Source organism: Sitophilus oryzae, unplaced genomic scaffold, assembly GCF_002938485.1.
Source record: "Sitophilus oryzae breed Bouriz unplaced genomic scaffold, Soryzae_2.0 scaffold_381_pilon_pilon, whole genome shotgun sequence".
Taxonomy (NCBI): Eukaryota; Metazoa; Arthropoda; class Insecta; order Coleoptera; family Curculionidae; genus Sitophilus; species Sitophilus oryzae.
Window position 1 is genome coordinate 2,506,261 of NW_022146953.1, and position 16,324 is coordinate 2,522,584.

The 16,324-nt window shown below is 30.7% G+C and overlaps 1 protein-coding gene across 3 annotated transcripts in view; it reads left to right on the plus strand.

The window, feature by feature from the left end:
* Window positions 1–8,621: 8,621 nt before the first annotated feature.
* LOC115885312 (homeobox protein homothorax) overlaps window positions 8,622–16,324 on the plus strand; it is a 394,897-nt gene continuing 387,194 nt past the window's right edge. For all 3 annotated transcript variants that reach the window (XM_030904184.1, XM_030904187.1, XM_030904186.1), the window contains exon 1: window positions 8,622–8,996. Coding sequence is in view for 1 of the 3 variants with exons in the window: in XM_030904186.1 (XP_030760046.1) it covers window positions 8,982–8,996 (15 nt within the window). In the remaining 2 variants the exon portion in view is untranslated. The remainder of the gene's footprint in view (window positions 8,997–16,324) is intronic.

The following is a 16,324-nucleotide window of genomic DNA, read 5'->3' on the forward strand; positions in this document are numbered from 1 at the left end:
ATATCAGAAAAAAAAACTCGGATGTGATTTATACGACGTTTCGGCGGTGGAACAGGTGACAAACAGGGGTCCTCAGTATCGGAGAGTGACCCAAAATTATACAGGACGGTCAAAACGAATTTTCGTTAAGTTTGTTGTGTCCTAAATAAATGTATCTTTTTAACAGGCTATCATGTTCCACTATAGACAGGGTGTCATTGAAATGGTGTAAAAAATCGGGGGGTGATGGTACTCCTAAAAATAGTAAAAAAAGTTCCTATAAGTATAGGGCGGAAATGCATATTAAGGGAGTTAGAGGCACTGAAAGGGTGAATTTAAAAAAAGCTTGTTTTAAAATTGTAGGCTTAAAAAACGAGATAAAATTTCGAAAAAAAAATCATCTGCCATAAATTTTGACATTAAATCAAATGGTGATACTGAAAAATTATTTGGAAAAGCGGAAAGGGTAGCTTTTGCAAGGAGAGGGTTTTTTTTGTGAATAACTTTTTTGAGGTTATTTTTTTTGCAACGTGGGTTCATTTTTTGAAAACTACATACTTTTTCTACGGTAGTTTATAAAATACCATTTTATCGTCTTGTATAAAAAATAACTATAAAAGTAATACCTTGTAAGTAATTATATCGAGAAACTATGGTTACACTTGTTGAATTTGGCACTTTGTGTCAGTTTAATAATATATTTTCGTACTTTTGTGCTTAGGTTAGGTTAGTTACAGTAAAAATTATTTTTTAAAATGTCAATTACGTCGAAAAAACTAATACTTTTGTGACGTCTAAAAAAATGTTCAAGAAATCAACTCGCCGCAAGAAATATTCTTGTCTCACCCTGTAAATATGCTTCTCTTCGGTTAAAAAAAAGGCCGAAAGAAACCTTCGGCTATCGACGGACCTTTCTGGGATTTAAACGAAAATTTAACATAACAATTGCATATAAATTCGGAGATTATCTCATTTTTTCTCGCTCTTTTTCCTTTAATATTCACACTGGACGCATGGAAGTCGAGGCAGGGGCGTGGGGGGTACGGGGGCGCAGAGGGGCAGCCGTTTATATCTAATTTAAAACGTCTGGATTAGCTGCGCCCCCTATAAATTATGACTGGCGGTCGAACTTTTAAGTCCGAGACCGGCTTTCGGGAAATATTCGAGAAGAGAGTATACATGGTTAAAAAGTTTTTTTTAACTCGGTTAAAAAAAAACGAAATAAATATATCGAATATTTAAAAAAATAAAGATAATCAAAGCTTTAAGAAACTGCTAACTGTTTTCTTTTATCTGAACGAAATATTTAAATTTACTATTTCATAACTTTACTTCCGACGGTAATAAAAATATATATTTTGAAAGGATTAATTTTGTTTAAAATCTCTCACTAATTTTAAATGTATGAAAAAATATATCTATTAATTATAAATTATTATTATATGCAATTTTTTTTATTCATATTCAAGTCAGAAAACCGCAAAATATTATTAATTCACTTAATCCCCTTTTACAAGAAAAAAGGATTGAATAACTCAAACCCCAAACGCAACCAAACAACACTTTTTTTATTAAGCCACAATTAATCCTAGCCAAATTCCTCGAAAAAGCATTAAAACATCTTTAGTTCCATAAGCTAATGTTATTTCATCAAGAATTCAGTAAAAGTCATCAAACGAAACGGAATATTTATTCTAATTTATTTAAATTGGACGTAGGACTATTTAAAAATGTTTAAAACTATTTAAAAATGATAAACGGGAACTCGTATAGCATATCTAAATAATCGGTTTTGTAGAAAGAAAAAATATTCCGACAAATTAGCGGTGCTATTAAGCTTTAATTACAGGTTGATTGCGAGTAATTAAGGAATATAGAATTCGTGAAATTGGAAAATTTAAATCTTATGTAAAGGTAGTTTGTATTACGATATTATTTTTTTTGGAAAACTATAGATTATCGTGTAAATTTTAGGCATAATTTTAGAATAAGATACAATTTACAATATTTGTACGTTTTTTTTAATATACAGGGTTGTTCACCACATACGACACGGAGTATTGTAGCTAAACGATGAGATTTTTACAAATTGTAAGTTTTGGGTTCGATGAAGGACTATTAGAGGTACAATTTAAAAATAATTTTACAAGATACAGAGTGTCCCAAATAAATAAAAAAATATCAAAGTTGTATTTTTTTAAATGGAACACCCTGTATATTATTACATTTTTAGTTTCTACGATTAAAATAAAGGTAAATTTGATTAAGGTTTATTATACTTAAACCTTACCGTTTTTGAAATATTTTCAATTTTGTGAAATTGCAGTAAAAATTTTAAAGCTTCATTTCTCCAAGGGTATCAATGTTTTTAATACTAAATATTTAATGAAGTTTATTTATTGCTCAGTTATTGTGTTGCAATATTAAAAATAATACTACCTTATACAGAGTGTCTAAAAATTTATTTTAAATAATTATTAGGTTCAAACGGCAATAACTTCTTTAATTTAAATGGAATGCCCTGTATATTTTAGGAGAGTCAGATGCACAATTAAATTGTCTATCAAATTATATTATACCATTTTTTACCTATCCCTTTAAGTTTTCGTAGAAAATGCATTTTCTTATAATTTAGACCTCATTTATATCCATGGAATATTGACATTTTAGATTGTTTATTATTTTGTTATTTTTATTATTTGAAAATATTTCAAAAACGGTAAGGTTTAAGTATAATAAACTTTAATCAAATTTACCTTTATTTTAATCGTAGAAACTAAAAATGTAATAATATACAGGGTGTTCCATTTAAAAAAATACAACTTTGATATTTTTTTATTTATTTGGGACACTCTGTATCTTGTAAAAATATTTTTAAATTGTAGCTCTAATAGTCCTTCAACGAACCCCAAACTTACAATTTGTAAAAATCTCATCGTTTAGCTACAATACTCCGTGTCGTATGTGGTGAACAACCCTCTATAAAATATCATGTGAGTGTGATAAATTTTATATTGATGAAACATCTAGACCCTTAAATGTTCTAATTAAAGAACATAATCATTTGTTAGTTTCATGGGACACAGGGCACAGAATAGATTTTAACAATGCAAAAATTATAATGAAAGAAGCGATAACCTCTATAAAAGAAAAATAAAAGAGGCTTTTTTAATACCTACAATCTAATAAAAATAAATGTATTGCTCATGCATCTGTAGATGTTAGCAATGTATGGCAACCGCTACTTTAATTTTAAAGAACATAACATACGTAAAACTTTAAAACAAATTAAAAATAATCATACAGGAAGTTTGAAGCTTTTTGGTTTTACCTTATTAAGTAATTGTTATCAGGTAGTAATTGTTAATTTTGAAGTTTAACTTAATATGATGTCATTTTAACAGAACGTCAATGGTTTTTGTAGACATATCTGTTTAAAAAATACTAAAGTGTTCTCGAATAGTTGCAATATCAGACACAAATAAAGGAATTTCCAAAACAAAATTATTTCTCATTGATCTCAATTCTAAATTTAAACTGATTTGAATAGAAATTTTCTAAATTTCTCCTACAAATAGGTAGCTATCATCATTATCTACGCATCAGAGACACACATCTTTATTTTATTTACGACAATACAAAAATATATCTAGCAAAATAACCCACTTACGTACTCACATATATACGTTATCTGTTTTAAGCTGTTTGTGTAATAATATCGTAACGTCAGATCAGGCTCGGCCAATAAAAACGTTTTAAATTTGATTTACAAGCACTTAAAGAGGAAAGTTTACACTCTTAAGTGCCATTAGTTTACGACTGGAATAAAATACAGGAGAAACAATAAAAGATACGTTGGGACGATATGTCGGAAGAGACTTAACTCTAATTATTCGATAAGACAAGTTTGAATCGTCATAATAAACAAATTAGCTTTATAATGAGCAGTAGAAGTAAAAGTTTTAATATGTTAGTTCATATTTTCAATTTTAATTCAACAACACTTTCAAATGAAAAAAAAATGCTTATAGCCTAAATAATATTTTAAGGATAGTAAAATTGCAAAATCCATGTAAAATACAGTAGGGGAAACCGGGGGAATCCCGCGCACACCGCTATAGAAAAAACTACAACTAGTAATACACAGGTGTGTATGTAAAACAAACAATAACGCGCTGCGCGGTATTACCCCCAATGTACACTCTTCTTGTTTATTTTTTTATAGCTTGTTTCTTTTAGTTTATCAAGCCCAGAACATACCAAAGGGCATCAGAGAAAATGCAAATGGTCAGCGGATGTACTTAAATCAGAATTGGAAACTATGGAAGAAAAAAGAAGAGAGAAAAGAGAAAAAAAGCAGCAAGTAAGGGAAATATGAAGGAAAAGAGAAGAGACAGAAGGCAGAAAGGGAAGCAAATATTGTATTGAAAAAAAGAAAACCCTCAACAACTTTAGAAATTAAAAAAATCAACAAGAAGCCAAAGCACATTCACAATGTTAAGTTTGATAACGATGATACAGAACCTGAGAGTTATTCTGAAAGCGAGCTTTGTGTTGATGATGACTTAGACGAAGTTGATCCTTTCCCAACCCATGAAGATGACATCCGTTTAATTAATGTAGAGTTTGGAAGTGACAACGAGGTCTGGTATCGCTGTAATTCCTGCTCAAAGTGGGCTTGTAACTACTGTTGCTAGGTAACAGTGTATTTTTTATATAAATATCTGTGTTAGAATGTGTTTTTTATATTAATATACAATAATGTATCTTTACTTTTGTTCTCACTATCATCTTTTTTATTATTTGTGTTATCTATATACCTGTATTTTATATAATATTAATTATGTATATATAAAGTCTTAGTTAAACTACCTTAAAATACCTCAATGCCTGCCATTCCCCCAGACCATGCGCGGTAATACCCAAAAGCCCGGGTAATACCGCGCAGTCACACATTTTTATTTTTTTGTGTTAATAGGTACAACAAAACAAAAATGCTTAATTTTCGATGTTGCAATAGTTTGTATATTGTATCAATACTCCTCATACAAAAATTACCTCATAAAAAAAATTAACATCAATCTAGGAGCTATTTTGCTTATGTGCGCGGAATTCCCCCGGCTTCGCCTACCTACGTACTTTATTTCTTTTATTGGGACTTTTTTTAGAGAAACAGAGGTGTTTTCATCTCTAGTTAACAATCTTCAGTCGTATTATTTTCCAAAAGTCTCATTACTTGGAAACTGAACCTCCCATATATACCATATATATTTACCTCTTTTTGCCAATCGTCAACTACAAAGAACCGCACATTTTCCAGGCATATCATATTGATATACAGTAGAGTGTGTTGTCCTAGGGAATACACACCTCCCTAGGTTGTCCTAGGGAATACACACGTCTTGAAATAGTCCAAAACAGAGTTGCAGGAAATAGACAGCTACTAGGTGACATTATCACAGTTCCGACTGCACCAACAATCGTGTTCAGGAATCAGATTGTATCCCCACAAAATCCATGGAGGTAGGTGACTTATCAATGTTGAAAGGGCCTGCACGAGACAAAATAACAAGTTAGCAACTTATTTTCAAAAAAAAGAAACCTAACCAAACGGAAGTTCCATCGGTTCAGGAACAGTTGAAGGGACTTCAAGGAAAGGTTCTGTATGGAAGGTATGCCAACGAAAGCCAGGCAGAACGAAGTGACAAAAACAGATCTATAACCTTACAAAAATTAATCTCATGTGTGAAACTAGGGCTTCACCTCTGTAATACAAAATCAAGTAGTTAGCACTAGATTGTACCTACAGGAGGCACATTTTAAAACAAAACATTCCTACCCATAAATGCAGAGTATGCCATGGGAATAGCGACCCTATTCAACAATTATCTGAAATCACCAGAATAGATAGTTGCCCGAAAAGAAATATCACCGAATTACAATTGGCAGAAATATAAATTTCCCGAAACAGGGAATTTAAACACTGTTCATTTAATAAGAAAAAAACCAAACCAAACGATTGATAAAAAACATATTAAAAAAGAATATAACCTCTTTCACTGATTACAAATTCATTTATACTCGGATTGTGATAAGCACAATAAATACAATTTTACAGAAATTGACAGGGATGATAATGACAATGGTATGACTATAACAATAACCTGACAATTACTGTTTTTCTCGGGCATATTTCTACTTCGGAAATTGAGGGGTTCAGAAGTGAACTGGATCAAATTAAGGAGAAAATGAGAGTTAAGTTTTTTAATGTTGCTTAATTAAAATAAAATAAGCTGGAGAAGAAAACTTGACACAATGCTTTATTATATTTCAAATTGTTTAATTGCAAACTAAAGTAACTCAAAATACAACTGTGGTCATTTTTAAGAATGTTTGTTAAACTTTTTTGGACTTGAACCATTTTATCTCTCTATTTTAGATATAAATTGGTTCATCGGTACATTCTTCTTCGTTATTAAGGGATTTGTTGATTTTACATTGTCTATTAATAGTGTTTTCTTCGATTTTTATAAAATTTACGGTATATAGGCCGGATAAAGGGAAGAAGATCTTTCATGTGTTGCCTTTTAAAGTGTGTTACGTTACGTTTATATGAAATAATAAGATTTTTCTTCCTCGTGTAGATTGATTCATTTCAACAGCATGTTAGATATCTAAGTATTTGTAGGAAAAACAGCCAAACTTACTGATGTAGTAATAGTGAAAATAATGAATTCAATTAGGGCAATCTTAGTTTCGGCCAATGAAAAAAAGGATATCTCAGTCGAAATGAATATGACTTTGACCCAAAAGATTGGCGCTTTTCAATAGGGCCAAGAACGACGTTTCTTTGCCCAAAGCATTAACTATCTTTTCATAAGCTTTAAAAAATTACTTTAGAGAATAGAAGAATCTATCAGTCCAAAGTATTTCACTCTTGACCCAAAATGAATATGCAAAGAAGTTCTTGCTACAAGAACAATAGTCTCTTTGATTCATGCAAAAATTCTTGATTGAAAAGGGACATTTCTTGATTAAAGAGACACTTTTCTTAAACCAATAGCGAATACTATTGACTCGACTAAAATTTATTTTCATCTAAGAGAAGTATATACATCATATACAGGCATATTACGAGGTATATTATTTTCTGATAAATTTAGGTTTTCCTGGTCTGTAGTAAGTAAAGTGATATTATTTTCCTCGATAGTAGTTATTTCTGCTTCTTCACTCCTTGGTATTTTTTGAGGTGGTTCATCACTCTACAAATTACAAAGAAATGTTACATCACGATTAATCAAAGTAAATAAATTATTTAGAATTTTTTAATACGACGACTTGAAATTCTAAAATTTTTGTAATTATTTGCATAAAAAAAATCGATACCTATATTCTTATTCTATCTATAGTCACACATGAATTATCTAAACAGGTGCATTAGGTAAATGTCTCTTACCTTCAAGTATAGCAAATAAATGCTCTAATTTCTATTTTTTTCAGAAACTCCTTTAAAGAATCCATATATCCTAAAATTTGTCCATAAAAAATGACAAATGCATGTTAATAACGATCACTAATTTGTTATACAATATGCGTTTAAAAAGAAAATTATGCAAAATTCCAAGTGGAAAATTCCAAGCAACAAAACCCGTACGTACTATTATGTACGACTGATCAGACTGCCGACTGATTGTATATACCGTCCTTCGTCATCGTCTTTGCGTGTCGTTATTATTTTTCATCAAAAGAGTATTTAGCTATTGGAAAAATGGCCATGTTTCTTGAATAAAGTACTTCCTAGCGTATTTTTCTTATTATCTTAAAAACAAAGTAACTTGCACTTGGTTGAATGAAAATAGATTCAAGAGAAATTTTCGAATTTTTCAAGAGAACAAGTTTTCTTGAGTTAAGAGAGTTTTTCTTCAGGCAAAATATTTTCTTTTACGCTAAAATAAATTCTCTTGTCACTAATTTTTTTTTCAAGAACGATGACGACTTTAGTTCAAGTCTATCTTTTTTATCAGTGGGTGATTTGCTTTAGGTTAATCTTCCTTCAGCCATTTGAAATATTGAATTATGATAAACCATTAAAAGTAATTGAAACCAATAAAGATTTCAACAACTTCCACACTATTGCCCCAGTAAATTCCCAAACACAGTTACACCCGACTATTTTCGCACCCTTAACGCTTCATAAAATACACACAATACCCTCCACCAAGCCTTCCGTCCGTCGAATCGAGATAAATGCCCCGCGCTCACTCGAACAATATAAGAAAAACACAAAAATTCTCTTTCTTTCTCTCCGAAAACGCCAAAAACCCAGCGCAATCCAAAACAACGAACAAGAACCAGAGGAAAATAAGAAAAACAGACACAGAGAGAACGAAAAAAAAAGAACATCACCATCGTATCCATTTCGGATGCAAATTCCTTTTTCGCTTCTACCACTACGTCGCTGCCTGGCGTCGATCCCTCCCCCTCTCCCCCCCGCTTCAACTTAGCGCGACGTCTGCGCTGCGACGCCTTCTAGTGCCTCGCGCGACCGCCAGAGCCCGCGCGCGGCGCTTTCTGTCGCCGCCATTGGCGGAGAGGCGTGGCCACGAGCTGACAGATCATTCATCCCGGCCCCACACTGCCCCCTCGCCAGCGAGTGATTGACAGTTGGCAGACGACTGCGGAACGCGTTGGAACTCCGTAGCACGCGTGACGAAAACCGGCGTCGCGTCGTCGAAAAAACCGCCCGCCGTCGGTACGACCCCCCTGTTTTGATGAAACATCACCGGCCACCACGACATCATTTTTTAACGACACTAAATTACCGGTGATCGAGAAAAAATACAGTGCCGCGCGCGAAAAGTTTTTTAATTTTTGTGTAAAGTGTTTACCTATACCACAATAATATTGGATGACATAAAGAAAGAGAGATATATACAGTGTGCGATAGTGCGTGTGATTAAGTGACTAGAGGCCCTACGGATTGGGTCGGAGGAGTTTGTTACATGGCCCAGCCACGGGTACGGTACCAACACACCATCAATCAACGTTTGGGAGGCTGTTAGGCGATACGTCATCATTCTCATTTAATCTGCAATGTGCTGCTACTTCAAAATAACCATAACCATATACCAAACCTTCCAAGGTGACAGAAATGTCTTAAACAGGCCGTGAATCGTTTAGCGCGTCATATTTTGTATTAACAACCAATTAAAAGATGAGATCCTGCTACTAAGTTTTGTTTCTATGCCTACAACTCAATCACGTCATCATTCACCGCGGATTGATGATAATTTGATTAGATAGTTTAATTCACAACGTGCTGCTACTTGAAAATAACCATTATTTGTTACCAAACCTTCTGTGGTGACAACAGTATCTTAACCAGATAGTAAATCTATTGGCGCTTCATCAAAAATACACATTAAACCAATTAAAATATCAGATCCTTCTACTAAGTTTTGGTTCTATGCCCATAACTGCGACAACAATAATTTAACCAGATCATGAATCGCTTAGCGCTTCATATCTCATACCAACAATATTTTTGCTTCTACACTTAAATCAATCAAACCAAATTTTTCTACAAAGTTAACCTAGTCGTGAATGATATAACTAATGCTTTTTAATTATCTAGTACCGACAGTATACTTAAAATCAATTAGAATAATCAGACAAAGCCAAACCAAAGCAAAAACCCTTTTAACTAAATTATCAATGAATTTATCTACCATAACTTGAAAATTTTCAAAAATACTCTGATACGTTTATTTTCCTTACAAGAAGCTATAATATAATCATCTGCATCAGATATTTCTTCAAACCCATCTTCTCTGGAGCTTCCCATTTTGATTTATCTACTTGGTTTATCAAAATTTCTATTGTGGTACATTTATTTTCACTCGGAGAGTCTACATCATTCAACTGCATCAGTAATTATTCTGAACCATCTTCCTTGGAGCCAAAATATTCTTTAGTAGTCATAGTAGAAGGACTTTAAACCACTACAACCAAATACGTCAGATATTCGTCTAACCATTCTCCCTTGGTGCAGGTCCTATAGAACACGATGGATTTAAAGTTAAAGCAAAATATCATAACCCATCTTCTTTATCTATCATAGCATCAGAAGAAATGAATTACAAGACAATCAAATAGGGTACAGCAAGCTAAATGCATGAAAATTTAACTTCGATTTAGTTACTTCTTTATGGACATTACAAGTTCCTATATTCACCTCATCGAAAGACTTCTCAATGTCTCTTACCTTCGATACACTTAAAATTTTCTAAACTAACCAAGCATCTCTATATTGTGTTGCGTGTCATTTTATTCCCAAGAAACTCATTCATCAAATGATCTATTCTATTTCCACAGCAAAAACAGTGGACATCTTGAAATATCCAATTTTACATCACCCAAACTTGCAGATTTTTGCAAATCAGTGCTGTGTGCAGTCTAACTTCAACAGAATCTTTTGGTTTTGGATCTGTTCTGCTCTCAGGATGTTTTGAAAATTATCAGAATGCTGTATCAAAATTTTTATTGACTCTCATATCCAGTCGTCGCTTAGGCTAGTGTCTTCTATAAAAGAATATTTAAGACCTCTTGCCTAAGGACCTCAAACATTTGATACAACTCAAGATCTTTAGAGTTACATCTTCATTCCTTCAGATTTTGTATCAATCTCCTTCAACTCACTAGGAATTGACGTCATCATTTCAAGATATGGAATCCACTCTTACTGAATTGTATGTATAACATACCTACTTCAATATTTCCAAAATAACCTCAAGATCTTATAAATACAAGAAGAGAATAAGTAAATTATAATTACCTTCACTATAAATTAAGCAATTATTGTATTGCCCATCAGAAGAACTCATTTATTCCATTACACCATTAAAAGACATTTTAAAGCAATCAAATCCGACCTGACAGACTTGACAATTCTCGTGTAATTTCAAAATATACCGTATACCGATAATTTTGTATGCGCGATGGCGTCTCCCCATAAAATTTTCCAACCGATTAGGATTTCATTGTGATGCCATTCATTCTGATATTTACATGATATACCATACAAATAAATAAGGAAGATTATCAAAAAGCATATATGTAATGTTTTGCATCCTCAAATTGAAAGAAATAAACTACAAAGGCACTAAAAAACGTGATAAATTAAAATCAATAAGTTTTTTTTCATTACAGAAGTTAAATTTTCTAAAATTTCTCCTTCGGTACTTGGTAGGTAGATCCAAATCAAGCGACGGGCTATTAAAGTTCATGATTCAAAACTCATCAAACAAACATCTATTAAAGAATCTACAGCACTCATCGGGATGATAACTACTTTATTAAAGTTAAAATACCCATAAAATTCATAATTTTGTAATATCAAAGCAATATAAAATTAAATCTATCAAAAATGACAATGAACTGGTTCTTTGTAGATGATTTTCAAACAGAAAACCATTACAAAATATGAAATACATTCTATAATTATGACAGTATCGGGAATTTTTGAAAATGACTGGCTTTCAAATCATGCGACGGACTTGAAAATATTTTGCTAGTCTTCCAAGAACTTAAAATATAATTTAAAAGAATTTTAATATATCCGAATTCTTCTTTATGATATTCATATTGTATAGTTGTTTATATTTCTCCAAACTAAAAATAATACCAGCACTCTTAACTATAATTTTCTTCAAAAATCACAACAAACAAACCTTGACGAGGATTCTCTTTGATGAAATACAGTGAGTAGGTTCTTAGTTCTTCTAATATTCTTCTTCAATAACCAATAATTATGTATCTCTGAGACCTATACTCTACTATAGCTTCTACTACAGAATCATTTACTTTAATTATGTCAATATTACATAATATACTCGCTTTTCCTGTGCCTATTAATATATAATCATTCACATAACGGAATAGAAATCATAACAGCATACGGCGTGTTCATTAAACCTAATAGAGAGCCGTAGGTATACCCCAAATACAGAAATTTTCTACATCAATACCATCTCTAGAATTACCATACACCAAATAAAGTTAAAAACCATTATATAAAAATGTTATTAAGCTTTCGGAGTTTCATTTTCCGTCGTGTAACATTTGGATTAAACATATCTTATATATATTTATATAATAAATCTGAAGCTATAAAGAGTGGTCGTCATCGAAAAACATACCTCTGTGTTCATTCTGAAGAACTGTTTATGAAAAAAATCGTGTTTTATACTTTAGAAATTCTGTCAGTTAACTACCTATATCGTTGTATATGAAGTCTTTAATGAATTTTTGGTGGAATGACTCTCTGAATCTTATTGAGTCTCCAATTCTTATATTATTTATTGACTTTGTTACATATTTTAGAAAATTCTGTCGTGATGATTCTCTGTTTCATACTGTATTACTGTATCCGACGCCAGTGAAGCTAGTGACTATAATAACACATTCTTTGGAAAGATACAACATAGTGATTTCGTTTTTTTTTAATTTATATTTTTTTAACTTGGACAATACAGCCGATCATGTGAAGGCAGATACTGATAAAGTTTTCTAGACATACAAAGACTTCAATATGATCTATTTGGTTTGTGATACCTTATTATTCTATTTTTTTATGTTCATTATTTAGGAAAAAGTCAAAAAGAAAATAAGATGTGGAACTTTAAAACATAATAAAACCATATTTTTTTAAACCGCACATTTTTTTGTAAAATACTTCTAAATATTTTTATAAATATGCTCATTTCGTTGTTTGGAACACAATAAACTAATTGCAAAGTCTATATGACTTAAGTTCTTCCAAAAATCGATTTTGATACCTTATTTTTCTAAGCCCATGAAGTAGGTACATGACATTTTTCTTCATTTACAGAAACTTCTGTAATGCTGTATTCATTTTTAAAGCATTTTTCAAAATAATGTTTCATGGTTTTTCAATTTTGATCCACTAACATCAGAAATATTAAGAAAATAATTATAATTACCAAAAATATGACAAAATATTGGACTTTTTGTACCTCTAATCTCAATTAGAACGTTATAAAAACTTCTATAAACCATTATCAACATTAAAATACGGATAACATCATACCACCCTTTCATAGACTACAGATCCGTCGGCCATTCATATGCTTCTTTGTATCTTCCAAAAGTTTGGTTTAAGTGAAGCTAATGGTGTGAAATAATGTGAAATTAATGATTAAGTGAAATCATCTAAATAGGAGTGAATTTTTTAGTGTTTTCGATCCATCTTAGGTGAGTCTGACTTTTTTAAATCAAATCTTAAGAAATAAAATTCTTACCCATTCCTCTTTATGGTTTATTTGTTTTATACGGATCAAATCATACCCAAAAACTTCTCATAGGATACAGATCCGACGGTATAACATATACTTCAAAAAAACACCTTTGTTATTTTCAACAAAATTGGTTTAAGCCAAGCAAAGTTATTGTTTAAGTGAATTCGTTTAAATCGGAGTGATTTTTTTAGATTTTTTGATCGATGTTAGGTGAGTGTGACTTTTTTAAATCAAACTTTGGTTCAAAATGAGTTTGAAATAAATTATTTCTTAACGTTTATGAGTCTTAGTAACCCTTTTCATAGTTTATTAGATTTTTTTTTGAATAAATATAAGGAAATAATAGTTTTTTCGAATTTTGGATGATGCCAAATTGTTCCGACGGCATATAAAGTTGATGTTGATCATCAAACAAGTCCCAAATATTCTATCAGCAATGTTTTTATCTAGTATTCCTAGCATGGAAGAACTCCAAGCTAGCCAATATCAAGTTCTGTTTATTTTAATTCTTTTATTATCTCTGATTCTTGATATTTTTGGGTTCAATAACTTTTTTCCGTATTCTTTGGTCTTCATTTCTTCATGAGAAAGGATAAGTCTATATTTTGTGATTACTTAATACAGTATTTTGTTATTTTAAATTCAGAATCATTTTTATTGCGTGTAGTACCCAGACTGGCGTCAAGTACCTTACAAGATATTCTTTGCCTGGTCCGTCCGACGGTAGCTTCCTACAAATTTTACGCATTTTGTTGAATTTCAAAGCATATACGAAGGAACATTATAACTCCAACTACGTTATTCTGTGGTAGTACCTACGTAGTTAGTACACGTCCTTGAGGTTCTCAGGCCGGTGCTCATTTACATGGCGAGCCTAGTTCAGAATTCACGACGTAACCTACACTGATGTACCCGTCGCGTCGAAATGAATACCAAAATATACACAGCCAACACAAAAAATAATGTGTAATGTTTTCAGTTAGAAAATCGGACGATTGTTTAACGTTAAACCCAAGATTTTTCGATTTTCTTCTATATTTTTGGGCCAAAATCTATATCCGTACATATTTAAAGACAGTTTATTACTATAATCCAAAATATTTCTACTAGTTTTTTTTCCTAATATTTAGGTTGTTTTGTGTTATTATTTAATTTTCTGAATTTTAATATTTATTTTTATGTTTCTTTTCAAAATTAATTTCAAAACCTACTGACTTAAATGATTCTTAGAAGTTTTAAACGTTTAATTTAATTATTAAATCTACTTTTTTAAATACATTTTCTGTATTTTTAGTTGTTTCAATGTTAAGTATATCAGTCAAAATTAATGTCAAAAATTTACCTCTAAAGATGGTTGACGATGCTCAGAAGATTTCTGTACTGTGCTGTATTTTTATATTTTAAAATAATAAATTTGAATATTATTACTAACCAGACTTGCAGTCTACTTAGTTTAGTTACTTTTTCAGCCACATAACTCATAGCCTGTGATAGCAACTATGTTATTATCTCTTCATATAACTCATATTTATTAATAATTCAGCAATAAATTAAATGTTACGAGAAAAAGATTTTAATTTGAAGCTTGACACCGCATGTTAAGCGCCGATAATCAATATTTATAGTTTCTATATAAATTATAATCTATGTTATTATGCGTATACATTTGTGTATACTAGATATTATTAAAATATAACCAAAAAAAACAGTGTATATACATCTTCAATAAATCTACATTCATTATCATTTTATACCTACATGAAATCACGTTTTGACATTTGATATCCTTTATGGCAACACTGGAGATTAAAATCGAAATATACCTAGGCAAAATGAACGCTACTTTGTTAGAATTTGTAATATTTACTCCAAATTAATATTCTTTACCCGATTTTTTAATTATTTCATTTATTTTATTTTTCTATAAGTTTAATTTTACTAAATCTTTACTTTTTTGTATATTTATATTTAGTGGCAAATAAAAAAAACTATTGAAGTATAAATCTCCAGTTTTTTTGAATCATTTGAAGTCACATCATAATTTTGACTGCATTTGACGATTGCTTCAAGATAGAAAAAGTTACTTTACTATTTTTTTAGAACTATATAATATTAAAAGTTCACTAATGATGAACCTACGTCAATAAATTTGTTTAATTTTTGTATAAAATAATGAATATTTTTAACATAAGTAGTAGTGAAGCTTTTAAAATTGTGAAATTGTGATAGTGGAAATAAGTGAATATAAAAATTCGTGTGTAAGAAATGATGCCGAGGACTCTAAATTTGGTTTGTACCTTCAATTTATAATAATAAATATATTTTTCACGTTTAAAGATACTCAGGAATAAAAGTAACTGTTAAAAATCGGTAAAATATAATTGAAGAAAAAACGTGTCTCATACCTTGATCAATTATGAATTTTTAAAATTAAAAATTAGTATTTTTAATGTATAGTATGTTAGATATAATGCTATATGTATTTCTTGAGTTTTTACAGAGAGAATAAAAAGTTTTTAAATTTCATATCAGTAAAACCTTTTGAAACCAATGGTTTTTTTGAATGCGTTTTTAATTGTTTATTTCTGTATTTATGTTTCCATAACAATAATAATTATAATAAATTGCCTTTATTTCACAAAAAAATACAAGAAATGTTAAGAAATATTACCAAAATTGCCAGTTTAAAATACAGAAAACTTTCGAATATTTTTGAAACCAAAAATAACAATTTTTAAAATTTCAAATCCTGTACGATTTGTTTTTGTATTTATGCTTCTATACGTTAAAATTATTTTTGTGAATCAGGTTCAGTCAGTAAGTACACACACTTTCTGTATACTGAGGTTTTTCAAGGTTATGACAAAATATGGGCATCAGAGATCCAAAAAAAACATTTTTTCTATTCTATTTGTCATTTATTTTCGACAAATGAAAATGAATTCTGCAATTTTTTTCTGTTGACCAATCTTAAAACTTTTTCATGAATATTCTAATACCTATGTAAATTATACCATACGATAGAAAAA